This window comes from Phalacrocorax carbo, chromosome 20 (genome assembly GCF_963921805.1).
Source record: "Phalacrocorax carbo chromosome 20, bPhaCar2.1, whole genome shotgun sequence".
NCBI classification, from domain to species: Eukaryota; Metazoa; Chordata; class Aves; order Suliformes; family Phalacrocoracidae; genus Phalacrocorax; species Phalacrocorax carbo.
Genome location: NC_087532.1, coordinates 4,172,565 through 4,197,532, shown reverse-complemented (window position 1 = coordinate 4,197,532; position 24,968 = coordinate 4,172,565). Strand labels below are relative to the sequence as shown.

The window sequence follows — 24,968 nt, the reverse complement described above, 5'->3', positions numbered from 1 at the left end:
CAGTGCTGGAGTGCTGCCTGACAGGTCATCAGTGGGAGACTTCCATCATCCATATATTATGAGATGGTTCGAACAAATCATTTTTCAGCTAGTCTCAGACACACGCGTTCTTCTGCATCCCTGTTAAGCTGAGATACAGGATTTGACAGTGGAAGGGAGGGGAGGCTGATGGACCTTGGTCAGACAAATCCTGGAGGGTCAGCAAATGAAAACAGGCTATATCCATTTCTGTCCTAACTCTTCTGAACAAATTTGAGGCAGCAGGTTCACAAAGAAACAGAGTAGGGCAAGAAAATCACTGCAGAGGAGCAGACCTCTGAAGGCCTTTCATTAGAAAGCCCCGAGATACGGTGGCTTAGCAAATTTTTACACAGACTGTGAGAGCTCTCCTTTGGCTTCTTGCTTTCTTATTTTCCATAAGAACCGGCCCAAATCTTCCTTTCCTGTGTGGGAAAAGGAAATGGTAAGTAGAGAGTGACCCACACTTGTCAGCCAAAAGAAAGTCGGGATGGGTTCTGAATGAAAGTTTGGGTTACCACTTAATTGATTTCATATCCTAGTTCAACGGCCATAGAAATCAGTGGAATGGAAAGACTCCAGTTAATCTTGATAAACTTTGAGTCAGGCCTTCAGTGCAATATGATCCCAAAGAGGTGCATGTTTCAGGACCCGATAAATGTTAGTAGGGCAGTTCTCCCCTGAGAATAACTGCATGTGAAACAGAGCGAGAACTGGGGAATGAATCAGTCACAAGTCTACGTCCACAGTTAAAGTTTCAAGTGATAAGAAAATACAGTGACTTGTTAAATAATTTGTTTTAAGCTTATTTTTCTTTTTTTTACCATAAATATTATTTCGTGTGAATATCAGGAAGAGATTGATCTCAGCTCCTCTGCAAACTTTTCTACCCATTTTATCATACTGGTGACTCTGGGCTGGATCTTCATTCTTGCTAAAGCCAGTGGAATTTTTGCACTAACATGTATTAGCCTCTTGCACAGTACCTGGGAGGCATCTCTGTCTGCATCCCTGCTTGGATACAACAGAGAAGTGCAACCTATATCTGGACCTTTTTGTGACCCCAGGATGGGATTGGACCATGGAGATACCTTTGGAAGCCAAACACACATTAGTTTATGAACTTAGTGATCAGCTTAGAACACTGTGTATTGAAGAGATATTAAAGGCAATAATAAAATTAGCTTCCTTCACCCTACACGACCCTCATGTTTTGATTTCCTGGTGAAGAGACCCAAAAGTTTATTTGGCCTGTAATTAGTGAGGTTTATACTCGCAACTCGATCTTAGCAACTTCATTTGGCTCAGGAGAAGTTTAAACCCAGCAAATGCAGAATTAAATCCACAACTGGCTTTAGAATTCTGCTCTACTCCACTTAAAAATAACATTCACAAACACTTTGATCTGCTACATTTTGAAAGCTACCAAATCTGGATGCATGGCTTTCCGGTGAGGTGGAGGGGAGGAAAAATATACTCGACACTTTTCCAAACACTCTAGTCAAACACGGCTGAACGCTGAATAAGGGTGAGTTTTTATGAAATCCCATGTATATCTATTAGATGCATAAATACAGACGGATGGGCAGCTAGGTAGGTAAATAGAGGGACAGATAAAGAGATAGACAGGGGCTGGGAAAGAAGAGCAAATGGGTCAGAGGCTGAAATTCACCTCAGCCCATGCACTTCCCTTGCTCTCGAGGGCTCTCGGCCCCCACAGCAGGTCGTGGAGAGGAGAATGCCCTGGTCTGTACTGCCCTGGGCATTGGCTGTCAGTCACGCTCTTACTCCCTTCCTACCCTGGCTTCCCCGCTCAGTGAGCAGCCGTTCATTCAGAAGGCCGTCGGTATGGCAGGCTTCTTGCCGGACAGATACGCAGGAGCTGGCCGTAAACTACAAATCAGTGCTAGACCTGCCGACAGCAGCAGGCAAAGCTACGCTGTCCCCCCTGGGGCTGAGGAGAGCGGTGCTCTGTGCCTTGCATACCGTGCTTAACGTGCACAGCGCCGCTAAAACCAGGCCCGGTATGAAACCCCTTTGCTTGTGCCACAGAAGCGCTCAGTCTGCGAGACCCTGTGCCTTTTAAATTGCTGCAAGCGCTGCAGGAACACGACAAGGCGGGCGCTCGCTAATCCACAGTAATTTCAGCCTGGCAGAGATCCCTTGTCACCTTTCTAGAGAAGCCATTTGCATGTTCTCGCAGAGCAAGGCGGACACCTCTGGCAAAGCACTTGTGGTCCCAGTCGCTGAGTGGGGGGCACCTGATTGCTGTATTGATTTCAGCCACCACGCTGCAACCATTACGCATTCGCCGCAAATTAAAATAGCATTGCAGAGAGGCATTGCCCTGGGACACAAAATGGATAAGTAACCTTCCTTTGCAGAAGGTGAGGCATCCACCCATTCTTCAGCAGCTTCTTTCATGCAGGACTCGTGGCTCCAGGGACCAGAGACCTGATGCTGACAGGACTTGGTCCCTACTGAAAACAAAGGGCCAGTCTGCAACGCACCCTCTGGCTGAGTGCATTTTGCCTGACACCTTTTCCACGGGCTAACCACGGGAATACTGTAGACATCGGTGCCTCCTGCTTCTGAGGAGGTAAAGTAATTGCCCAAGGGTGCAAGGAGCCAACAGAGAGTAGGCGGCTTGAGCCCCTGTGCCTTCTGCAAAGAGGGAGTTGTGTGGAAAACTAACAGCAGGGGGTACCTTTCCTGGCACAGCCCTGCGCTGCAGGGAAAGGTACCTCAAACCCTGGCCCAACCAACAGTCTGAACTCTTGCCCTGCTCTGCTTCAGAGCAGTAGGACTCTGCGCTTGAGAGCTTTGCTCTTAATGACGAATCAGTCGATGTGGGAAATCAATTCTCCGACAGCAGGGCATAACGTCTCTCCAACTGGTCCTCTGAGATTTCCCAGCAAAAGCTGCTGAAACCTTAGAGCTCAGAGAGAATCCCACAGTCTTGAGAGCATTTAGGATAAAAGTTAAGGTACAAGAGCTCAATTTATCTTGAGCGGAATCTGCCTTCAAAGCCACGATCAGTAATTCAGTAAGACTGGGCCCTTTCTACCTCGTAGCCGCCACACGAACCATTAGACACAAAAAAGTGAGCTGCCAGTTTCCCTGCTGAAAGCAGAGTTATCCATCCCAAGCCAGACATCGATCCATATCTTTTCATAAAACTTGCATCTCACCTAGGATGGGACTAATGTCACCAATATCTGACCTCAGACCAGACAAACTCCAAATAGCAACTCGCATCTAGAAAATTGGACTAATTCTCTGACTGCTATTGGAGTGATCCAGCTCCCATTTGGTATGTTTTCAGCGAAGCAGCCAGAAGGACCTCAACAGCGTGTAGCAGCCTGGTTCTTGGGGAACAAATCTGCAGGAATGTGTCTGGAATACACGAGCTAGCTTTAGCCTATTAGCTTGGATGTAAACAGTAAAGCCACGACAGCCTGAGTTTCAGCCACTGAATACGCAGCCAGGATCCTGGGCTTGCTGCCCTACTGGTAGTCAGAGTAAAGCTAACCCACCTCCTGCGAGCGGCGCCGATATTTCAGCCGTGCCCGGTTACCTAGCTCGGGGTAGGGATGCACACACGCGTTACCGGCACGGGTGTGAATTTACAGGACACCACTTCTCCGGACTACACAGTTGTCTGGGCTCTCTCACGCTGCAGAACGCCCAGGGCAGCTTTCACTGACGGCACGGCTGTACTGGAGGTCAAGAGCACGCACAGGTAGCGTGGACCCGGGGAGCAGCTCTGGTGCCACTGTTTGCAGGCGATAGCCCGTTTCGTGTCCATACCACAGCTGCGTGATGCATTAAGTAGCACTTTGTTTTTCCCTCCAGACTGAGCCACTTAAAGTCCTACCCCTCTAAGGCCATGTATAGAGAAAGAAATTATGGAAACAAATCTTTCTACTTGTGTGTTTTCTGGGCTGCCTATTTTTAATTAAGTACCCTTCTTGCTTGCAGGACGCAAGCAAGATCCATAGCCGTGGGACTGAGTCACACTCCTCTGAGAGCAGACCTCCATTTTCAGCAGGGTCACATTACCTTGCCTTATATTAACACATGTTGTCAGCTATTTTAACAGTAGTAAGCGAATGGCAATGGGAACGAAGAAAAAGCTTCTAAAGGATGTCGCTGTGTCTCTTGCTAGTGGGCTGACCTTGTGCCTCCAGAATTGCATGTGTGCAAGGAGCACAGTCAGCTTCAGTTCTCCTCTAGCCAGGGGCCAGGGCACTTCAAGACTTGTAAACACGCTGGAGCTGAAGGATAGTCCACTTTGGCAGGAGGGGGGAAGACAGCGAGGTCTGAAGCACAGGTCACATTGGTAGGTGAAACAATCACCAGCCAGGATCGTTTCTAACAGCTTGCTCTTTCCAATCGAGTCGAGTTGCTCCAAGGCAGTTGAATTTACTCTTCTCACAGCCAGGTCACTGCACTTTGGTCCCCACTAAAAATAACCAGGCAGTAGATGTGTCTTAGTGTGTTTGAATCTTAAAGAGCGGTTTGTGTCATCTCATAGCTTTTGTGTACAGTTCTACGCTGTTGTCTTTCCAAAGTCGTTACGCAAAGCAAGCAACGAAGCTTTTGATGGTCAGCAGTGGTGGAAAGATAATTCCCGTTTGGACTTAAGAGTGGGAAAAGCTGTTCACAAAGCAAAACATGCTAAAAAAATTACTTGATCATTCTTCACATCCTCTCTAATTTCTTTGGGTGTCAGTGTCTTGCGGAGCAGGGTCCCATTCCTCGACTGGAGGTTTAAGTTGATGCTAACACGCCACATGCAGATAACAGCAGCAGTAACACGTCACTGCCTTTGCTGCTAGCGTCTGGACTTGTTCCACATTCTCACTTCACCTCTGGCCCCAGGACCGAGGATGCAGATGGACTGGAGGATACAAGAGGGGACCCTACAGAACGCAAGCAGCTCAGCCCTGAGCGCAGCCTCCCTCACGTTACATGGCATCAGGGGAAGAAGGTTATAGGGGACATGGAAGGGGAACAGCAAGGATGCAGAATGCCCATGTTCTGACTAGATCTGGGTGGGTCACTATGGCTTACACTGTTGCTCTTGTGAAAAATACTGCAATACGTACAGCGCGTCACGGTTGGTCAGCACTCGATTTTATGATTCACAAAGAGAAGGTGGACCTTTGCTATAATTTTTGTCCTCCTCCTATATAAGGGGAGAGGTTCTAAACTCAATTATATCAACCACAAGATCAGAATTTGACCCACTGCCTCCAAACTGATGCTCCTTTGTCTTCCCAGGGGAAATCTGCGCTCTAGCAATGGTCCTGTTGTGAGCAGAGTACTTCATACTTGTTTTATCTTCTCCAGACCTGGGGGAGAGAACAAAATCTCTAGATATGTAAACAGCCTTAATGAGAAAACTGTAAACCAAGATCTGCCTGCTTTCAGAAACAGAGTTAAATATATCTAAATGCTGCTAATTGATTTTAGATGTCTGGGGAAAGCTTTTGCCTTCACACCATCCCACCCACGCTGCTCAACAGCTCCTCACCTGCCCCAGTCGCTCCATAAGGCACGGGCAATTGGTCGCAGAGCCTCTGCACTCAGTATTTGTCAGCTGTTTTAGCACCCAAACACCGTCAAAAAAATACTCGCTGCTCAGAGACCCTGACTTAGGCCTTTGTTCAACCTGCGTGGATTCTCATGCCTTCTTTCCATCTGCTGCAGTCTATTTTTATGTTTCGGCCTTGAAAACTTTCTCTTCTTTGAAAACAAGTCTGTTTACAAATATTTGCCTCAGAAAAGTTCTGCTGTTCGAACAGGCAGAAAGAAAAACTGCTCATCCCTGCATGGGCAACAGATACATCCAGATGTGTATGGTCTTGCAAGTAGCCAGAAAGGCCTAGTTTGGGAAAGAAAGGATGGCTCACCCAGAGCTGTCTGATAATATAAAATCAGAAAATAGAAAGAAGTGCAAAGGCAGATGTGAGTTGTTTGCTGTCTGATCCGGTAAGGAATAATAAGGTCGATTTTTTCACTGTGCAAGAAGTATAAACAACAGGGTAGTTACTGGTAGAAAATGACTGTGGAATACATTCCTACATACCCCACAGACTTTTCTGTGCTATCTCTGAAGTAAGACAGCTGGCTTGAAAGGATGTAAAGCAACCTTCTCCAGTTGAAACACTTGCGGAGGAGCCGGGAGTTTTGCCATTTCCCGCCCGGTTTGTGGCCAGCCCAGTGGGGTGGGAGCTCCTCTCCAACTGGCGGAGGAGCCCAGTGGGATTGGACTTGCTAAAAACTAAAGCTGAAAACAGACTTCCAAGGCTTTAAAAACTTACACGAAGGACTGGTACTTTATCACGGAATGACACTTTTAATGTTGCTGTTCAGTTTAAGTTGCCTTAAAGTGGTTGATTTTTAAAGAGCAAAACTCAGCAGTTCTTCAAACTTCTTTAAGACATCTTTAAGATCAGACTTCCTTTAAAGCCCTGTTAGTCCTGCACAGCCTGGCTGGGACTGGTAAAGGTCCACATCTCATAGGTGTCTGCGATACAGACTACGCTTCATGGCTGTTGCCTTGAACTTTAGAGTAGTGAATGGGAAAGGGTTGGGAGGTTTCCAGGGACACCCCGCCCCCCCATACCAGCCGGCATCACTAAGATCTGGGGGGGGTTCCCTAATTGCTTACGCAGCTCTGCCTAAAGATACGACGCCCATATATTGCACTTTTAATCCTGCCACTGAAATTATAAACGTCTTGCTATACAGCACAATGTCGATACAGGCCCCACATCATCTGATAGAATAAAGAAATAGGAACAATTGCATTATTTTCAATCAATGCATTTGGTTGTAAGACACATCCTTCTGTCACAGGGACTGAAGTAGGAATGGAAGAGCTCCACAGAAGCATACATGCTATTTGGATATGCCAACTTCTGGCCAATCAGTTATTCAATGGACAAGCTTCCAGTGCTTTTGATGCGTGTGGGATCTGTGGGATCTGGCTCGTCTCTTGCGCAAGAGCTGTTCCATAACCATACAGGAGTGATTTATCTCTGGGGAATATGATGGGCTCTTGAATTGCAACGAAAAACTCTTTCTTTAACAATAGTTCAGGGTAACCTTATAATAACCTCCTCCACCTTCCCCAGAGAAATGCTTCAGTCAGATAAAGGAATTTGTTATCCACACAGAAACATCTGCCCCTTCCTCCGAAAGGACCGACTTAGAGTGACAGTTCCCCTTTCTGCACCATTCTGTGTCGCTTTTTGAAACAACAGCAATATCAAACTTAGACGGAGGGTTTGGTTTTCTTTTTTATTTTTACCTACCGGCTTTGGTTGCGGGGAGATCACCTGAGCTGGATTTGTAGAGTTGGGTTTTATTTCATAATGATGGATGTGCTGGTTAAATGTAATGGAAGAGGCAAGATAGCAGAGCAGAAATTTGGCGCCAACCGCCTGGCTTTGAAAGAGCCTGCATTCCAGCCTGCCTAAGAGGGGCTAAATGGAAAGATCTGATTAAGCGTCTCAGTGTTGTGACCCTGACCTCAAAGAACACGCCGATTCTCTGGAGGAACTTCATTTCAATTAATCAACTTAACAGCCTGAGTAAATCTGGCTGCATCCATTGAGCCAGAGGAACCACTCCCTCCCCTCGGAGGGTCTCAGGGATGCACGACCCGAAAGGACGAGGCGGTGTGCGCCGGCCTGCCTGCCTTGGCCGCCAGGGTCGAGGGGTTTGGGGATGCCTGTGTCTCCCTCTCCCTGACCAGTGGCAGGCCGGCTGTGGAATAATGGGGAGACAACCCTGGAGCCCCTCCCTGCCCCTCGGAAACGGCGCCGGGTCCCTCACGCAGCCCTTGGCCGCCTTCCAGCAGGGCTGCTGCTGGAATGGGACAGGACGAGGGGCAAGACCCCACGCGGAAAGGGAGGGACGAGCAGCTCTCAGCCCTGTACCCCACGGCCTTTGGCCCCCCCTCGCCCCCAGTTCCTCCTGCACTGGTGCTGGCGCCGGGCCTGCCCGATGCTGCGGGCTGCATCACTCCCTCCCGGGCGGGGAAGGAAAACTAAGCTAAGCAGCAGCAGAGAAGGAGATGTAGCTGTAGTTGGAGGGCGAGGAAACAGCTGTGTGAGGCAGGGAGCAGAGTGCAGGCGGGAGGATAACCCCAGAAAAATTCCTCTCTGGGAAACTTCTGAGCAGAAGAACACAAAAGCACCGGGGCAGGAGATGGGGAGGGAAAAGACTTCAGCTGAAGCCTCGGGTGCTTTTCCCAGGTTGTTCTTTGCCAGCTGGTGAACTGGGCCAGCCCAGAGCTGGAAGGGGCTTTGCTTCTCGCCTGGGGCCTTGTGGGGGACTCTTTCCTTGCAACTGAACAGTACTTCTTAGGGGGTGCCTGTTGGGGCCACAGTGCTGTGAAGACATGGCTGAACTACTGCTAAACTGGGTTTTGCAGCTGGAATAAATTCCCTGCCCTGGTTAGCTTTCTGCTGGCTGGTTAACAGCCATCCCTGTATCTTCCCCCTTGGAACAGGGTAGAGCTGTTGCAGTTCAGAAGTTCAGAAGAGGAAGGCATCACAGGCTAGCTGGGTTTCACTGCCGTCTTCCTCCCACCTCGCCTTGCTCCACCACGCCCAGCTCATGCCATTACAGCCAAGGACTTCTGGCTGCCTGCGTTCTGCCTAACCATTATCGCTTTGGAGCTGTGTCCCATCCCTTTGGACTTTTACCTTTCAGCAGCGGCACACTTTGCTCTTTTACTGCACCTTTAAAGGGATAAGACCAAATTTATTATGATCTGGAAAAGTGGCTGTACAGAAAGCCTTGAAGGACCGTGGCAGCCACCCAATTGTACAGGCAGAGCCTGGCAGAGCCAGAAGAGCAGTTGCGGAAGTACAGGGTCTGGGTACAACCCAAGGGCAGACACAGTGATTGAACCCGAGTTGTACGTCTTCTGAAGCAGACTGGAGTTAAGGGCAACAACGTCTCTTGCTGCAGAAGGATTTTGAGCTTCTGGCATGCAAGTTTATTGGTGCCATGCACCTCATGTCCAGCTTCTGTACCACTGGACCTAGGCCCGGAGAAGTCTATGACTTGCCTGAGGCCAAAAGAAAGAGCAGGTGGCAGTGCTGGGCATAAAAGTAGGGTGCTGAGCTCTGGGGCTCTGCTCCCTCACCGCAGTGTTTATATGGAGGCTGAAATGACAGTGCTTGCATCTCAGGGTCTCTCTTCAGAGGCAGAGCAGTGACTGCTTCTCTCGCGCTGGGACACGAGCATCCCAGAGGAACGCCACGGCATGTGTCATGTTTGCACTGCTGCAATCATTCAAAACCCACTCAGAAAAGAGATTTTTCTGTGCCTGAACTCGGCGGTCGGCAGTCTCCCTTTTGGCCCGGGTACCTTGTCAATAAAAGAAATTTGCTGAATGTAGGGATGATCTGGAGGGGACTGGGCAGTGAGGGACAGGGCCAGAGACACGGTGCTGCCCCGGGGAGGTATACAGTTACACGCAGGCGACAGGCAGGCTTTCATCTGCTCTTCCAAGCCTTCTTCAGACAGAAGAGGAGGGGTAGTAACTGGCTGTGGGGGATGGAAGAGAATTGCTGTAACATGATTTTATGTGTGTGATTGCATAACAAATCCTCCTGGGAACCTCCTGATTCAAATGGATACCTCGTTCTGGTTGTGCGATGGAGGACTTTCAGCGTTGATCGATTGCCCACACTTTGGTGCAGCAGGATTGCTGGACTGGATCGGCACCAGGCTCCATGCAGCCTGCGCGCCTGTATCTAACCTTGGCTGAAATCTCATGAAGCCTTCAGAAGTGGATACCTGCCAGCACACACATACACAATGCCTTGTTCTCACAGAAGCTGCAAGCTGATTGCTAATAGAACGAGACCTTGAAAGATGAAATTGCATTTCCATTCTAAAAAAATCCCTAGGCCTGGTGAATTAATTGGATGTTCTGCAAACATCAAGTCATTCCCTGAACTGTGAAAGGCTGCCAGTCCCACCGCGACCCAACCCACCTAGCCTGACTGCCAGGAAAACCCCTAGGTCTCGGGGAGGAGGAGGAGGGGGCAGGAGAATCGGCTTTGCCTGTGAGGATCCCACGGACTCAAGGACCGAGGAAGCCCCGCCGAGATGGGCTATACCTTTAGACGTGGCTGTGGCATGCACACATGTCATCTGTTGGCTTCGCTCTCCAAGATTACAGGATAGCCCCACCTCATAAATTTGGAGCGAAGCACACAAAGCTTTCCCTTCCATACTGTGCATTCACTCTTAATGGTCTTTCTCCACACCACGGCCTTATTAATTGGTGACAATTGGAAGTGGTTAATTCTCTGTGTGTGAGGCTGCAATTGCTTCCACTTGGCCAGGATTCAAGTACTGGGGGTGAGTCAGAATGGGTGGCAAAACTGTCTTTTCCTCAGTTCCCCTGCTTACTGGAAAAAAAAAAAAAAAAAAAAGCCACAACCCCGAGTTATTCTCTTTTATGAGGTAGGCATTGTGAGGCCAGGCAATTGAATTTACAACAGCATTGAGTATCAGAGTCTATCTGGCCCTGTCAATGAGAGTGGCGAGAAAAAAAAAGACACACATTAACCCTCAGCTCCGAGTTCCCAGGCGTTTCAATAGGGTTCCCAACTTCCCAAAGAGCCCGCTGCATACTCGATGAGACCCTTTATACCTTCTAATTACCCTCCTCACAATAGGCACAGACTCTCTTGCCTCTTTTGTAGGCGAGATAGTAACTTTTGCGCGCACACCACCCCCACACTCGCAATCCCTATGGCAAGGAGCGAAATCTTGAGAGCCACGTTATTTCAGGAGCTCTCTGAGCAGGCACCGAGCATTTCCTTCGGTTGCAGGTTGGTTTTGGAATCTGTTTCTTCCGAGTGGGAACACGATGCTTCCAAAGCTCTCAGGGGACACAGAACGCTGCCACCCCCCCCCAACCCCATCACCTTCCCCCCCCCCCAACTCTTTTTCACAGGAATCCCTTCCAACAGCCTTATTTAAGGCCATAAAGTTCACTCCTACTTCGAGGGGGTTGCACGCACAGGGTGAGCTTGTCCCTGCCCACTTTCACCCAACAAAATGAAAGGAAGGGGGGTGAAAAATTATATCTATTTCAAAGAGTTTATTTATTTTAACACCTGCATTTTTTTCTTTTTTTTTTTTTTTTGGAAGTCTTCAACACAGGCACGCAAACACACACACAGACAAATGGGATACAAACAACTTTGGCATTATACTTTTGAATATTTGTTACAAAACTATTTCTCATTTATTTTTTTTTTAAAAAAAGTATCTCAAATAAAGGCATTTTAAAGGAGTAAAAATACAAGTCGAGATCCCAACCTCTGAAAATAATAAATAGCATGTTCATAGTAAGGTCCTTTTTTCCTTTCTGTTTAAATCTGCTTAAAAAACCCAAACATAAAACAGGGCTCCATACAACGGAGCCAACAGAAGAGTTTGGTTGGTTGTTTTTTTTTTGGGGGGGGTGGGGGGGGTGGGGGGTAGAGGGGGTTGGAAATCGCTTTAGGCAAGTCACCAAGGCCTCCACACCGATTCACTGCGCTCTCCGATGGGACTTCCCGCCTGGGACGCCGAAACAATGCTGCCCCCAAATGATGTCAAGCCCTGCACCGGGGATGCTGACGGGGTGGCGGCCGCGTTCCCCGAGCCGCTGCCTGCGGACACCGGCACGTTGGCGTTGGCGTACAGGGGAATAACTGGTCCGGAGCTGGGAGGGAAAGCCGGGTTCGGGATGAGAAAAGCAAACTGGCCGTCGGTAGCAGGGACGAGCTGGAAGCCCCCGTAGACTTTGGGGGACAGGGCTTCAGCAGGGTTCAGTTTGCAGGGCACGGGCACAGCTCCGGCTGCTGCGGGGGGCAGCTGGACGTGCAGAGGCTGCTGCGCCAGATGTGCGGGCTGGCTGGACGGCGGCGGCGGCGGGTAGTTCATGGCCACGATCTGACCCAGGCAAGCCGAGAGGTGACTGAGGAGTCGGGTACGCACGTCGGTGTTCACCCCTTCGCAGGTGGACAGGAACCTTGTCACCTCGTTCATGCACTCGTTGAATCCAGCCCGGTACTTGCCAAGGACGGTGGGGTCGGCGCTGAGAGCGGCTGGAGGACAGAGGGCGGCAGGTGAGCTTGCAGGTCAGGAGCCGGGTTCCTTGCAGCCGGTCCGCCGTCCCCCGCCCCCGGTCCCCCGCCCCCGGTCCCCAGCCCCCCGGTCCGGAGCCGGTGTCCCCCCCCCCCGAGCAGGGAGGTTGCACTTACCCGTCATCTGTGCCCGCTGCAGGTTTCGCAGGTGTTTGACGGTCATCTCCAGGATGTCCGCCTTCTCCAGCTTGGAGTGCCGGGAGCTCTGCGGGAGGAGACCGGGGCCGTCAGGGCTGCCCGCGGGCGGCCGGCCGCCGGACCCCCCGGAGCCCCCTCCCCTCCCGCCCCACTTACGTCCTTCTTCAGCGCGTCCAGGATGAGGGTCTTCAGCTGCCCCAGGCTCTCGTTGATCCGCGCCCGGCGCCGTTTCTCCATGATGGGCTTGGAGGACTGTGGGGAGAGCGGAGGACGGTGAGCTCCCACCGGGCCAGCCCGGGCGCGCCCCCCCTCCCCCTCGCCTCGGTCCCCCCACCCCATCCCCATCACCGACCTCAGCACGGCCGCGGGCTCGCCGCCATCCAGCATCGCCGCTGCTGCTCCCCGATCGGCACCCGCCATTTACCTTCCGGTGCTCGCTAGCACTCCGCGGTTTGTCCGGCGTGTGGCTGGCGTTGGCCGGTGCCCCCGCGATGGGGGAAGCGGTCGGTTTCTCCATGCCCGTATCGGCGGGCATGGCGCGGCTGGCGGGAGGGCGGGCGGGCGCGTGGGGCGGCGGGCGCGGGGCGCGTGCGGCAGCGACGGCGCGCGGCGGGACCGGCAGTACCGGCGGACGGCGCCCCGCGCCTTTATACCCGCCGCCGGCTCCCCATTCGTGTGAAACCGCCGCCGCGGCCGTTCCCACACTCGCGGCAACCAATCAGAGCCCGGTCTGGGCCCGACCGCCGCGCCGTCCGCTCTCCCATTGGTCGGTTCCTGACTATTACGCCTGTCCGTCATACACCACGGCCCGCCCCCGCGTCGGCGGCCGCCGGGTGCGCGGCCACGTGGGGGGAAGGCGGGCGGGGCTGCCCCGGGCACCGCCGCTGTAACCGCAGGGGGGGGGGGCTGCCCCCGGCCCCGCCGCTCTCACCGGGGGGGGGGGAGGGGGCTGCCTCGGGCCCCGCCACTCTACCTCGGGGGGGGGGGGCTTACCCGGACACCGCCGTCCTAACTCGGGGGGTGGGGGACCGCCCCGGGCGCCGCCGCTCTCACCGGGGCTGGGGGGGGAGGGGCTGCCCCGGGCACCGCCGCTCTAACCCGGGGGGAGGGGGAGCGTCCCGACCTGCCGGCGCTTCCCCCTCCCTCCATCCCGCTGTTTGTGACACACGCACCGCACCCGCCGGCCACGGGGCCCGGGTCCCCGGGGGTGGGTGTGTGTGTGGGGGTTGCGGTCGCGCCCGGGGCAGCCCCACCCGCGGCGTGGCCGTGCAGCCGGTGCTGTGCGGCGGGCGGGGGAGGCGCAGGCGGCGCGGCCCCGGCGGCTGGCGCGGCACGCGAGGCCGCGGGCGGCCAATGGGCGGGGGAGGGGGGGTGCTACCGGCGGCTCTCGCCGCCCATTGGCTGGCGGCCGCCCCCGCTGTCAATCAGGCGCCGGCGCTCGTGCCTCCGCCCCCGAGACGCGGCCCCGCCGCGCGCTTCCCCCTCACTCCCCCCTCCACCCCTTCCCTTCCCTCCCTCCCTCCCCCGCCCCGTCCGGAGCACGTGCCAGAGCGCTCCCGGCTCCGCGCGCGCCGGGCGCGCCCCGCCCGCGGCGGCCATGGGAAAACCCCGCCCCGCCGCGCGCCGGGTCCGCCGGCCGGGACCGCCCGCCCCGGTGCGTTGCTCTCCCCCCCCCCCACCCCCCCACCCCCGGTCGGGAAGCACCCACCCCCCCCCGCCCCCCCCGCCCCCCCCCGCCCCGGCTCCCCCGCCGCGCCCGGAGCAGCGGGAGGGAGGCAAACCCCGGCGCGCGGCGCTCGGAGGCACGCGTGGGAGGCGCCGGGGGGGGGAACCGTGTGTTGGGGGACCCGCCCGTGGGCGGGCGTGTGTGCCCCCCCCGCGGCGTGGGGAGCCGAAAGCAAAGCGGGGGGGGGGGGGGGACGCGACGCACGGACCCCCTCCTCCGTGAGCTCCTTACGCCCCCCCGCGGGCACGCCATACCACACACCCCCCCACCCCCCGTGACACCCGGTGACACTTCAGTACCCCACGGCGCCCCTCGGTTTAGTCGTTCAGGAAAGGTCGGGACCCCCCTGGAGTCTGGAGACACCCCCCCCTCTTCTGTCACGCACCTTCCCCCGAGGAAGCCTTTCCCTGCCCGAGCCCTGCGGATGCACCGGCGGGGCCCGGGGGCTGCACCCCCGCAGCGGGACGGGGGGCTCGGTGGTCAGCGGCACCCACTGAGGGTCCCGCCGTACCCCCGCCCCGCTTCGCCGCCGGTTTTCATTAAGAGAGATTAAAAAGGCATTGGGCTGCCATCGTGAGCGCGTGAGGCCGGGCACGTGACGTCACGCCGATGGAGGTGCAAAATCTCCCTCCTTTTTGCACGTGTCCCCCCGGTGTGTCTGGTGGGGGGGCTCTGGGACACCCACCCCCAGACCTTCTGAGGCTGGGCAAAGCAGCTGGGGGCACCGTAGCTGGCACCCCCCCGCAGCTCGGAACCGAGCCCGTGGCGGTCTCCAGGGTCGCGGTGCCCGCGGGGGCACCCACCGGGGTGCTCTCCCACGCCGTGCTGCCTCCGTGCCTGCCGCGGCGCAGCCCTGCATCGGTCAGTTCCTCTGCTCCCACGTCCAAATAACTTCCTTTAATGTGGAAGTGCAATCGTTAAGCAGCCTTCGAGCTCTTGGCTAATTTTGAAACCTGCCTATTTAAAGAGCTTTTTAGAGAATGCATCATACGTATTAAATCTCTGTGCTGCAGGCTTAAATCTTTTAATAATCATAAGTTGGGTATTAGCTTTCCGGAGACCAACATCTGAAATTCAGAACGATATCCTGAAATGCGTTATGCCTTTTTTCCTTTTATTACGAATTCTGAAGCAAGGATAAGAAGAGGCACTTGCTAAAATTTTGAAAACCCTCGTATGAAAACGCGTTCGATTCTCCTGAAAACCGAGCACGACCTGGCTTAGTTTGGGGAAATTTTTTTGGAGGAGAACATAACCACGTACTACATTCAATCCCTATTGTTGGCCCGTCTCGTGCTTTGCTTTTAATTTGCTCCGATGAATCATTCTGTTTGCCTTAACCGTTTCTGCAGCCAGGGCTGTAATTCCTGCATTTCCTGGCACCGCTGCTGCACCGGGCTGCGGAGACGGTCCCACACCTGAGCGGCGGCAGTCGGGACCGGGGCGCGGGGACAGCCCGGGAGTGCCACCTTCCACCCGCTGCCGCCCGCCTTGGGCCGAGCTGGGGCCCTGGGGGCACCCCACAGCCCAGCTGGGGCGATACGCCCCGCTGCGTTGCCCCAGGGCGAGCACCGGCTTTTCAAAAGAGCCTTTCTCTGGTCTCAAAGCACAAGTGCAGCGAGTTTGGTGGCCTCAGCCTGGCGTGGGGCGGTGCGGGGCGGGGGGAAACGCCAGCAAGGTGCAGCGCCGCACGAGGGCAACCTCTGTGGCCGGGGCAGGGGGTGACCCGGGAGCTCCCCACGGGACGGGCTGGGGGCCAAGGGATCTCCCACGCTGGCGCTGGCGGGCGCGCTGGCGGAGCTACGTGAGCCGGCCTCTCGGTCCCGGCAGCGTGAAGGAGGAGAGCACGGGAGTGCCTGCCAGCGAGAGCTGCGGGTGTGAGGCAGTGGGGGAGATCTGGCACCGGGCCGATGCCAGCCTTCCCTGCTGATGGTGGCCTTGCCACCCGCACCTTGCAAGGGGACACCAGAAGCAGAACGAGCACCTGAAACCTGTCCCGGACTCCCACCTCCCCGGAGGCAGGGGAGCGGGAGGAGGCCAGTGGCGATGCATCTGTTCACCTGCGCCGGGTGCTCTGGCATGGCTAAGAGGGGTGCTGGAGGGACCCAGAAGGGCAAACGGAAGGAAGACAAAAAAAAGAAAAGAAAAACTCTCAGAAATAGGTCTGTTCTCACTGCTGCATCAGATTCTGGGCCTTTCATTTCAGGTGCAATTTTAGGTGGTTTGCCACAGACAGGCTGCAAAATGCACACAAGTAAGACGTACTGAATGAAACAGCATCATCCTCCTGCAGACATCAAAGGATCTGGGGGAATACATTTATTTCAGGATCCTTTTTGTCTATCACACCAACTCACACGTGACCACAGAAACAGCAAGCCTTGGCTGAATTGTGATTTTTGGATTGTGGGAGGTTGTGTTGTTTTTCTGCATGAGCGCTACTTATCTAAATGCCCACACAGTCTAGCCTATTCCTTTGCAAAAAGTGCACCGAGGTGCATGTTGTCTTAGTGAAGAATAATAAATATTTGCTTTATAAGTCTTATTGGAAAGGTTCAGGGATCTGTTTCCTTATGAGACCAATAAAATGCAGAACAACAGCCCTTTGTGCAATCTCCCTTACTCATGTAAGAATACTGTGAGGAAATAACTAATAATAAAAATAGTGTCCCTCCTTTGACAGTTAATTGAGAATGCATTAATTATATAATTACAGTGAAAAAAAAAAACCCATTAAACGAGAAAGTTTTTCAACAGGATCTACATCAAATGATGCAATTCCTAGGCTGGGAGCAGTGATTATTGACCGTGCTCCTCTCCAGAAAGAATTCTTCTCCATGTGACAAGTTGGGAGAATTTTGTTCTAAAACTCTGACATAACACATAGCCTTTCTCCTCAAATTTCGAATGTGTTCAGGTTTCCAAGCTCAGCAAAATCTGGGGAAAGACACTTCATTTTCTTAAGTAACTTCGGATCAAGCCAGAATTCTGTCTTGCCCCAGGTATTTTGGAGGCACCGTGCTGCTTTCACCGAGCCTGGTTCCTACGTAAGCCCACATTTCGGTAATGTTGCAGTTCCAAACCTGAGCCGGAGGTTCGCTGCAAACCCCTCCCAGGACCGGGAGGAAAGCCCAGCTGCCGTGTGGAGCCCTGTTCTTGCAATGACTCTTCGGGGGCCCCGGCGTGCCCCGTAACGCGCGTGCTGGAAGACACCTGGGCAGTGCTATGCGCTCGTGCTTGTGGTTCGCAGGGCTGTCGAGGCAGTGGTGTTAAAGGAGATTGGGATATTGGGATATTTCCCACCTCCTGCAGGATTTTACATCCCTTTAGGGGCAATTTAGCCTGCGCAGCGGTGACAGGATGGGGCACGAACAACCCGCCTTCCCCTCTGCTGCCCTCGGTGTGGGTTGGCTCCGGCCGTACTCCGCACGGGCGAGGGAGACGGGGCTACACAGCTGCAGCCGGCTGCTCCTGCTGGCAGCATCCCACCCCTGGGGCAGCCCCCCGAGGCTCACGGAGAGCACCCAGGGGCTGGAAATCTCTCCCCCCCCCGGCCCCAGCCACGGTCTGAGGAGCACAGAAACTGCCCGGGGGTGAGAGCAGTCGGATGTCCTGTTCGCAGCTGCAAGGGCCGATCGGGACTAGCCAGAGCATGCCGAGTCCCTGGGGATTTCGGCTGCCTGTGGGGTATCGGAGAAGCGTGGGGCTGTTGGGACATCGGGGTAGGGAGCGGTGCTGAGCAGAGGCTGGGCAGACTCTCTTTCTCACAAAGGCTTTTCTCCTTATAAGCAGCTTTTCTCCATCACAGGTCACGCACGTTTTGTTTACGCCCCGTTTTATCGTCGATGTAGTTCACTAGTAAGGTCCGTAGGAGATGCCAAAGGCACAAAAAGCATGATTGGTGAATTCCAGCACAACTGGAATGGCATTTATTCACTTGCATTTAATACTACTCTTGTGCAATTATTCACCTGCAGTTAGCGCTACTCCGGCTTGGTATATTTTGGCTTTTACAGTTTGTGTCACTGGCAGCCTGTCCTGAATGTGCACTGGGAAAGTGAAATCCTTTAAACTGGCTCTGGACGGAGACCTGGGATTTTCCTTCTTAAGGCTTATGCGAAAAGTCCCTGTGATTCCTCTCTGGGCATGGCCTATATATTTAATCCCGAACCCTTAAAAAACCCATCGTGTTCATACGTGTTGTGTTTTTCAAAAAACAGCTTAAAAGCTCTTTCCACCTGAAGACTGGCGACGTGAGACAGGTTAATAATCCTAATATTGGTGTTTGATGAGATGGGAGAGAACAGAGGACGACAAACTGCTCGTGGCGGTCTCCGCTTGTCTTTGCCCAGCCTGGATATGCACTGGATCTCCAGCTCTCTTTGATCACTAAACCCAGTTTTATTACAGCCAGGCTTCTAAAATTTTGAAGCGCAACTCAAAAGCTTGCAGCTGGGGTGAAAAGGCTCATAAAAGGCCCGGGGACCCAGGGGGCTGAATGCAGGTTTTTGTCTCCTTCCCGAGTCCTGCCTGCGTGCGCCCCTGGCCGTGCCTTGTTCCCCCGGCACTGTTTGTTCTGGGTATTGTTGGGCAGACAGCTGTGGCTGTGTTCAGCCACTCCAGTGCCTGTTTGCCCAGGGATTGGGCTGTAATCCCTCCTGGATTTCCCTCTGCTTGATCCCATGCAATCATCCCCTGCCATACATCACTTTGGATAGTGTGTCAAAGGGAATGCTGAAGGAGAAATTAAGACATTAAGGCCTGGCAGATTGAGAGGAGGTTCTTTAGCAGACTATAATGTGTAACAAATTACAGTACAGCCTTCTGCCCTGAGCATCCTTTTCAAACCTAGCACGGCCTCTTTTGTCCCTCCGGAGCTTACCGCTCTAATCAGCTGAAATTAATTATCAGGGTCGCATGACTTGCAAAATCCCCCGAACAAGCTCAGGGCCAAAAAGGGGTTTGGGGAAACACGAAGCTGTGTTTTGTGTATGCCTGCCTCCTTCCGACCCCATGGCCCGTTTCTGCTCTCCGCTCCTTTTTTCCTCTCTGGTGCCTGTTAGATTTGCCTGCAAAGAGCTTTGGATGGGGAAGAAACCACAGGCTCCAGCTTCAGCACAGCTGTTTCCCCCTTATCCACAGACCCAGGCTGGGCCCAGGTTTGCAAAGGTGAGGGCTTTGGAGTCGAGGCCGGGTCTCGCAAGGCAAAGGCTCCTCCTTACCTGTGTCTTGGGGCGTGCAAAAGGTTTTCCCCCGTTCCTCCGGTTGCTTGGCTTCACGCTCTCTGATTTCTGTGCGCTTCCAGAACAGCTCACAGCACGTTCCTTGCGTCCGACACGTGCTGACCGCTCGGGCTGCACCATCATGGAGTGCACGGGAACACAATTAGAATAAACCGAAAGCATTCTTTTGCTCCGAGGAAATGTCGGGGCTCTTTCAGCTAAATGCGAAGATATTTCTAAGAAAATTACTCTCTGCGCTAATAAACTATTATTCATTGTGCCTGCTGCTATTAAGGACATCCTTTTCAGGGCTGTGAAACTGGCTGTGGGAATGCAGCGATGGTAACGCGGTAGGAATTTTGCAACATTAGAAATGGAGATTTTTCTGGGGCTCTTTTGCTATGAAGCAAATGGGGTTTAATTTCTTTTCTCACCTCCCTTCCTCCTTCCCCGCCCTTGGAAATTTTAGCAAAAGAAAATTGCAACTGCATACACAAAAAACCTTTCTGCAGACATTGCCCTGGTTTTGTCTTTCAGTGCTGAGAGCCTCTGTTGAGCTGCAGCGATAGAATAGACCAGCTGATTGAGACAGATGTTCTCTTCTTTAGCAAGTGCCAACACTTTGCCCAAACACATATTTGCTGACTTACCCTTAACTGGAAAACATCTTGAAAAGGCGGCGGAGATAAAAAGGAAGGGAACGAAGCCGCGTTGTGTCCAGATTTAACACAGCCCAGTGCTCCATTCTCTAAAACCAGTCCTGGTTGAAGAGGTCCCATTCACTGGATCCTGTTCATTTGTTGGCGGATAATAGGGGCTGAGTTGCGGCAATCCGTGTGCAGAAAGCAGAAAATAGAGTCAATTACATCTGTATTAGGTGGCCTTGGGGAGAAAATCTCCTTACATGCCTTCCACTGATACTGTTCTTAATTATACCGGCTAAGGAGCTGCCTATGTTAAATCCGAGCACAACTCGAGCTGCTCTAAATATAGAGCCTAAAATATCTCCTGAGAAGGTAATGGCGGTGATGTAACTTTCCGGCAGGACTTTAAATTAGGCTTTTTCTTTTGCCCGCAATAAACATCTCAAAATGAGACGGTGTGATGATGCCATCACCCCTTTTCTGTGCCCAGGACTCCTGACCCTGCACGGCCGCTTTCCTCCTAGGAGGGGGCGAAGCTCGCGCCAGCCCCAGCGCTGAGCGCAGGACGCGGCACCACGCCGGCACCGAGCCCCCGGCCGCGGGGGTCCGCCGCAGCTTGCCGCGTCCCTGGGGCGGCAGCAGCGCACGTTGCCGGTGGCGGGGCAAGCAGGTACGTGCCTGCTCCTGCCCAGCCCCTGCGGTCACTAGCCCTGCGCTGAGCAAAGCAGAACACGGGCAGGGGCACTGCCAGGGGTGAAGCGCCCAGGCAGGAGGGTGCCCGGTCGGGAGCCGAAGCGGGTGACTCAGAGCGGCTCCGCCAGGACCTGCCTCAGGTTCAGAGTCCTGAAAACCTGCCCTTTTGCTGGTTCTCTCGTCCCCCGGGGAGAAATGAGCAGCTGGATGCTGGTGGGACGGGGTCCGCATTGCTTCCCTCTGCTCCGGCTGCGGCCGCCTGGCCAAAGCAGCCCCCGGCCGGAGGAAGAGGAGGGCTGCTGCAGCCCTCCCCAGCCCGGGGCAGGAGGGGCAGAGCAGGGGGCCGTGGGGCAGGAGCCAGGGCTGGAGGGATTGAACAGCCTCCCAAGACCTTCAGCTCTCCTAGGCTGAGTCGGTTGCCCTGTTGGTCTGCTTCTCCGCTCCTTGGCTGGGTGCTGTCAGCTCCTAGAGCCTCGAAGAGCACCAGCATTAACTGGGGGTGGGGGGGATGGCACAGGTCCACTTCCCAAGGGGCCCAGGGGCATAAATGATACGCAGTAGGGTCTTTTTTTCTCAAGGTTTTATGTAGAGTAGGTAAACTCCATAGGCCTATGCCATCACAACAACGAGGACAAATATCTGCGGTATTTCACAGCGCCTTTCATTTTTGGTTTCCCTTAATCTTATTAAGTGTCTGTTCCCATACCTGGGGGGGGGTGGGGGAAACCATCAATTATATTTGCTTTGCCTTTGAAAAGATTTGTCATTTTGCCATCTGTAGGCAAGCATGCTCTGTAACAATAGGTTTTGTTTGACTTCTCTAGTAAAAAGGTCCCTAGTTTTTTTCTTGGCCCCGTCCGCAGCTTGCTTTCCCCCCGCCTCATTCTTTTCAGCGGGCCTGTTGATGAGCTTGGCCTAATCAGATTAACTCAATCCAGACACAGCAGTGGCAGTTTATTCTCTTTTAAAAGGACTCCACGGTTTCCTACAAACTTTTTGTAAACTCTTCATCTCCGGCTAAACTCTTTTGTAAGCTGTATCCAATGGACTCTTTGAGAGACCCACACTCCCCGTCAATGAAGACCTGTTAGAATGGGTCACTAATCCAAAAGAGTGGAGAAATGCCTTTAAAGCCGTGCACTGATGCATTGGGAGCCCTGACTAGCACCCGCAGAAAGAGAGAATTGAATTCCTAAGAGCTGGAACATCTAATTTGATTCCTAAAATAAATATTTTGAAAAAGTCCATCTTGTTTACAACACTAATGGAACAGGCTGTTTTCCTCTGGGTGCTAGGACACACTTTGGTGTCTGGTCTTTACCCAGCCCACCCTTCCCCTCAAACAAAGCCACAAGGAGCTCAGAAGAAGACAGAAAACAAAGCAACAGCTTCTTGACCGGTTTGTACAGTTCTGGGTGTTCAGGCGCCAGAGAAGAGTCTGTTTGGGACCTTAACGCACGGCTACTCCTGATCCGGACGGGAGGCTCCTCGCTGCCTCCGAGAGGCATTTTGTGATGCTGCCGCGTCCTGGCCTTCTCCCTTCGCTTTGGGATTTTGAGTCCATCCCACTGAAACCAGAAGCAAAGGCTCCTCCGTTGCCGGCGGGAGGGTCGAGCCGCCTGGAGGCGCGTGTAAGGCCCAGCTGCGCCGCCCAGGGCCCCCCAGGCTGGGCGGGAGAGCTGCCGCTCCCCGCTCGCTCCAGCACTCCCACACCAGAGCTCAGGAGGCACGGCTGATCTGCCATGCAGAATTTAAAGGTTTCTGATGCACCGGGGCTGGGAAAAAGAATTTCAGTGATTGGTTCTGTACGTTTTAGCTGGAGATTAATATGGCTGCAAAGGCGTGGGGTAACACATGTGGCAGAAAGCACCCTTTTCCCTTGGGGAGGTTGGATGCAGGTGGAGGCCTGACACATGTGCAGCAGGCACAGCCAGCCCCAATGCAGCACCGCAGCTGTCCCCAATGCAGCGCCGCAGCCGGCCCCAATGCAGCACCACAGCCGGCCCCAATGCAGCACCGCAGCCATCCCCAATGCAGCACCGCAGCTGTCCCCAATGCAGCACCGCAGCTGTCCCCAATGCAGCACCGCCGCCAGCCCCAATGCAGCACCGCCGCCAGCCCCAATGCAGCACCGCAGCCATCCCCAATGCAGCACCGCAGCTGTCCCCAATGCAGCACCGCAGCTGTCCCCAATGCAGCACCGCAGCCGGCCCCAATGCAGCACCGCAGCCAGCCCCAGTGCAGCACCGCAGCCAGCCCCAATGCAGCACCGCAGCCAGCCCCAATGCAGCACCGCAGCTGTCCCCAATGCAGCACCGCAGCCAGCCCCAGTGCAGCACCGCAGCCAGCCCCAATGCAGCACCGCAGCCGTCCCCAATGCAGCACCGCAGCCAGCCCCAATGCAGCACCGCAGCCGTCCCCAGCGCAGCGCCGCAGCCGGCCCCAATGCAGCACCGCAGCCGGCCCCAATGCAGCACCGCAGCCGGCCCCAATGCAGCACCGCAGCCAGCCCCAATGCAGCACCGCAGCCGGCCCCAATGCAGCACCGCAGCCAGCCCCAATGCAGCACCGCAGCTGTCCCCAATGCAGCACCGCAGCCAGCCCCAGTGCAGCACCGCAGCCAGCCCCAATGCAGCACCGCAGCCAGCCCCAATGCAGCACCGCAGCTGTCCCCAATGCAGCGCCGCAGCCAGCCCCAGTGCAGCACCGCAGCCAGCCCCAGTGCAGCACCGCAGCCGGCCCCAGCGCAGCACCGCAGCCGGCCCCAATGCAGCACCGCAGCCAGCCCCAATGCAGCACCGCAGCCGGCCCCAATGCAGCACCGCAGCCAGCCCCAATGCAGCACCGCAGCCAGCCCCAATGCAGCACCGCAGCTGTCCCCAATGCAGCACCGCAGCCAGCCCCAATGCAGCACCGCAGCCAGCCCCAATGCAGCGCCGCAGCCAGCCCCAATGCAGCGCCGCAGCCAGCCCCAATGCAGCACCGCAGCCAGCCCCAATGCAGCTCCGCAGCCAGCCCCAGTGCAGCACCGCAGCCAGCCCCAATGCAGCGCCGCAGCCAGCCCCAATGCAGCACCGCAGCCGGCCCCAATGCAGCACCGCAGCCAGCCCCAATGCAGCACCGCAGCTGTCCCCAATGCAGCACCGCAGCCAGCCCCAATGCAGCGCCGCAGCCAGCCCCAATGCAGCACCGCAGCCAGCCCCAATGCAGCACCGCAGCCAGCCCCAATGCAGCACCGCAGCCGGCCCCAGTGCAGCACCGCAGCTGTCCCCAATGCAGCACCGCAGCCGGCCCCAATGCAGCACCGCAGCCGTCCCCAATGCAGCACCGCAGCCGGCCCCAATGCAGCACCGCAGCCGGCCCCAATGCAGCACCGCAGCTGTCCCCAATGCAGCACCGCAGCCGGCCCCAATGCAGCACCGCAGCCAGCCCCAATGCAGCACCGCAGCCAGCCCCAATGCAGCACCGCAGCTGTCCCCAATGCAGCACCGCAGCCGGCCCCAATGCAGCACCGCAGCTGTCCCCAATGCAGCACCGCAGCCAGCCCCAATGCAGCACCGCCGCCAGCCCCAATGCAGCACCGCAGCCGGCCCCAATGCAGCGCCGCAGCCAGCCCCAATGCAGCACCGCAGCCAGCCCCAATGCAGCACCGCAGCCGGCCCCAATGCAGCACCGCAGCTGTCCCCAATGCAGCACCGCAGCTGTCCCCAATGCAGCACCGCAGCCGGCCCCAATGCAGCACCGCAGCCAGCCCCAATGCAGCACCGCAGCTGTCCCCAATGCAGCGCCGCAGCCAGCCCCAATGCAGCACCGCAGCCGGCCCCAGCGCAGCACCGCAGCCGGCCCCAATGCAGCACCGCAGCCAGCCCCAATGCAGCGCCGCAGCCAGCCCCAATGCAGCACCGCAGCTGTCCCCAATGCAGCACCGCAGCCGGCCCCAATGCAGCACCGCAGCCGGCCCCAATGCAGCGCCGCGGTGCCAGCCAGGGCTGCACGCTCCGGCGTGGTCCCCGCTGAGCCCTTCCTGCGCCGCCCAAGGCACAGGTGTGTTGAGCGCCGGAGGCCGGCGCTTCAGCAGCCACCACGGCTGCAAGCGTCAGGGCAAGGGGGGGCTGCTCGGAGCCAGCCCGATGGCATGGCCGGGGGGCGCAGGGACCCATGTTCTCTCACATCCCTGCAAGAGCAGGAATGGGGCGTCCGGCAAAACCAGGAAGAGGAGGGAGCCCAAGCTCTCATCCTCCCAGCCTCCCATTTCACTCCAGGTATGTGTCAGCACTTGGGCTTGTAATAAAACCCACATAGGCACACGTTGCAACCTCTAGAGATCCATTTATTAGCATCATACCAGACC

General features: G+C 55.2%; 1 protein-coding gene across 2 annotated transcripts; it reads right to left on the bottom strand.

Moving 5' to 3' along the window:
• Positions 1 to 11,253: 11,253 nt before the first annotated feature.
• On the bottom strand, positions 11,254 to 12,976 carry HES4 (hes family bHLH transcription factor 4). Of its 2 annotated transcripts, none has more exons than XM_064470188.1 (4): positions 12,685 to 12,976; positions 12,489 to 12,584; positions 12,312 to 12,399; positions 11,254 to 12,155 (listed from the first exon to the last, which is right to left on the bottom strand). In XM_064470188.1, the coding sequence occupies exons 1-4, from the start codon at positions 12,865 to 12,867 to the stop codon at positions 11,575 to 11,577; spliced, it is 948 nt and encodes a 315-aa protein (XP_064326258.1). In that variant the 5' UTR covers positions 12,868 to 12,976; the 3' UTR covers positions 11,254 to 11,574. The 2 variants fall into 2 exon arrangements, with proteins under 2 accessions (XP_064326258.1, XP_064326259.1); XM_064470189.1 differs by having other exon boundaries at positions 12,757 to 12,975.
• Positions 12,977 to 24,968: the final 11,992 nt, after the last annotated feature.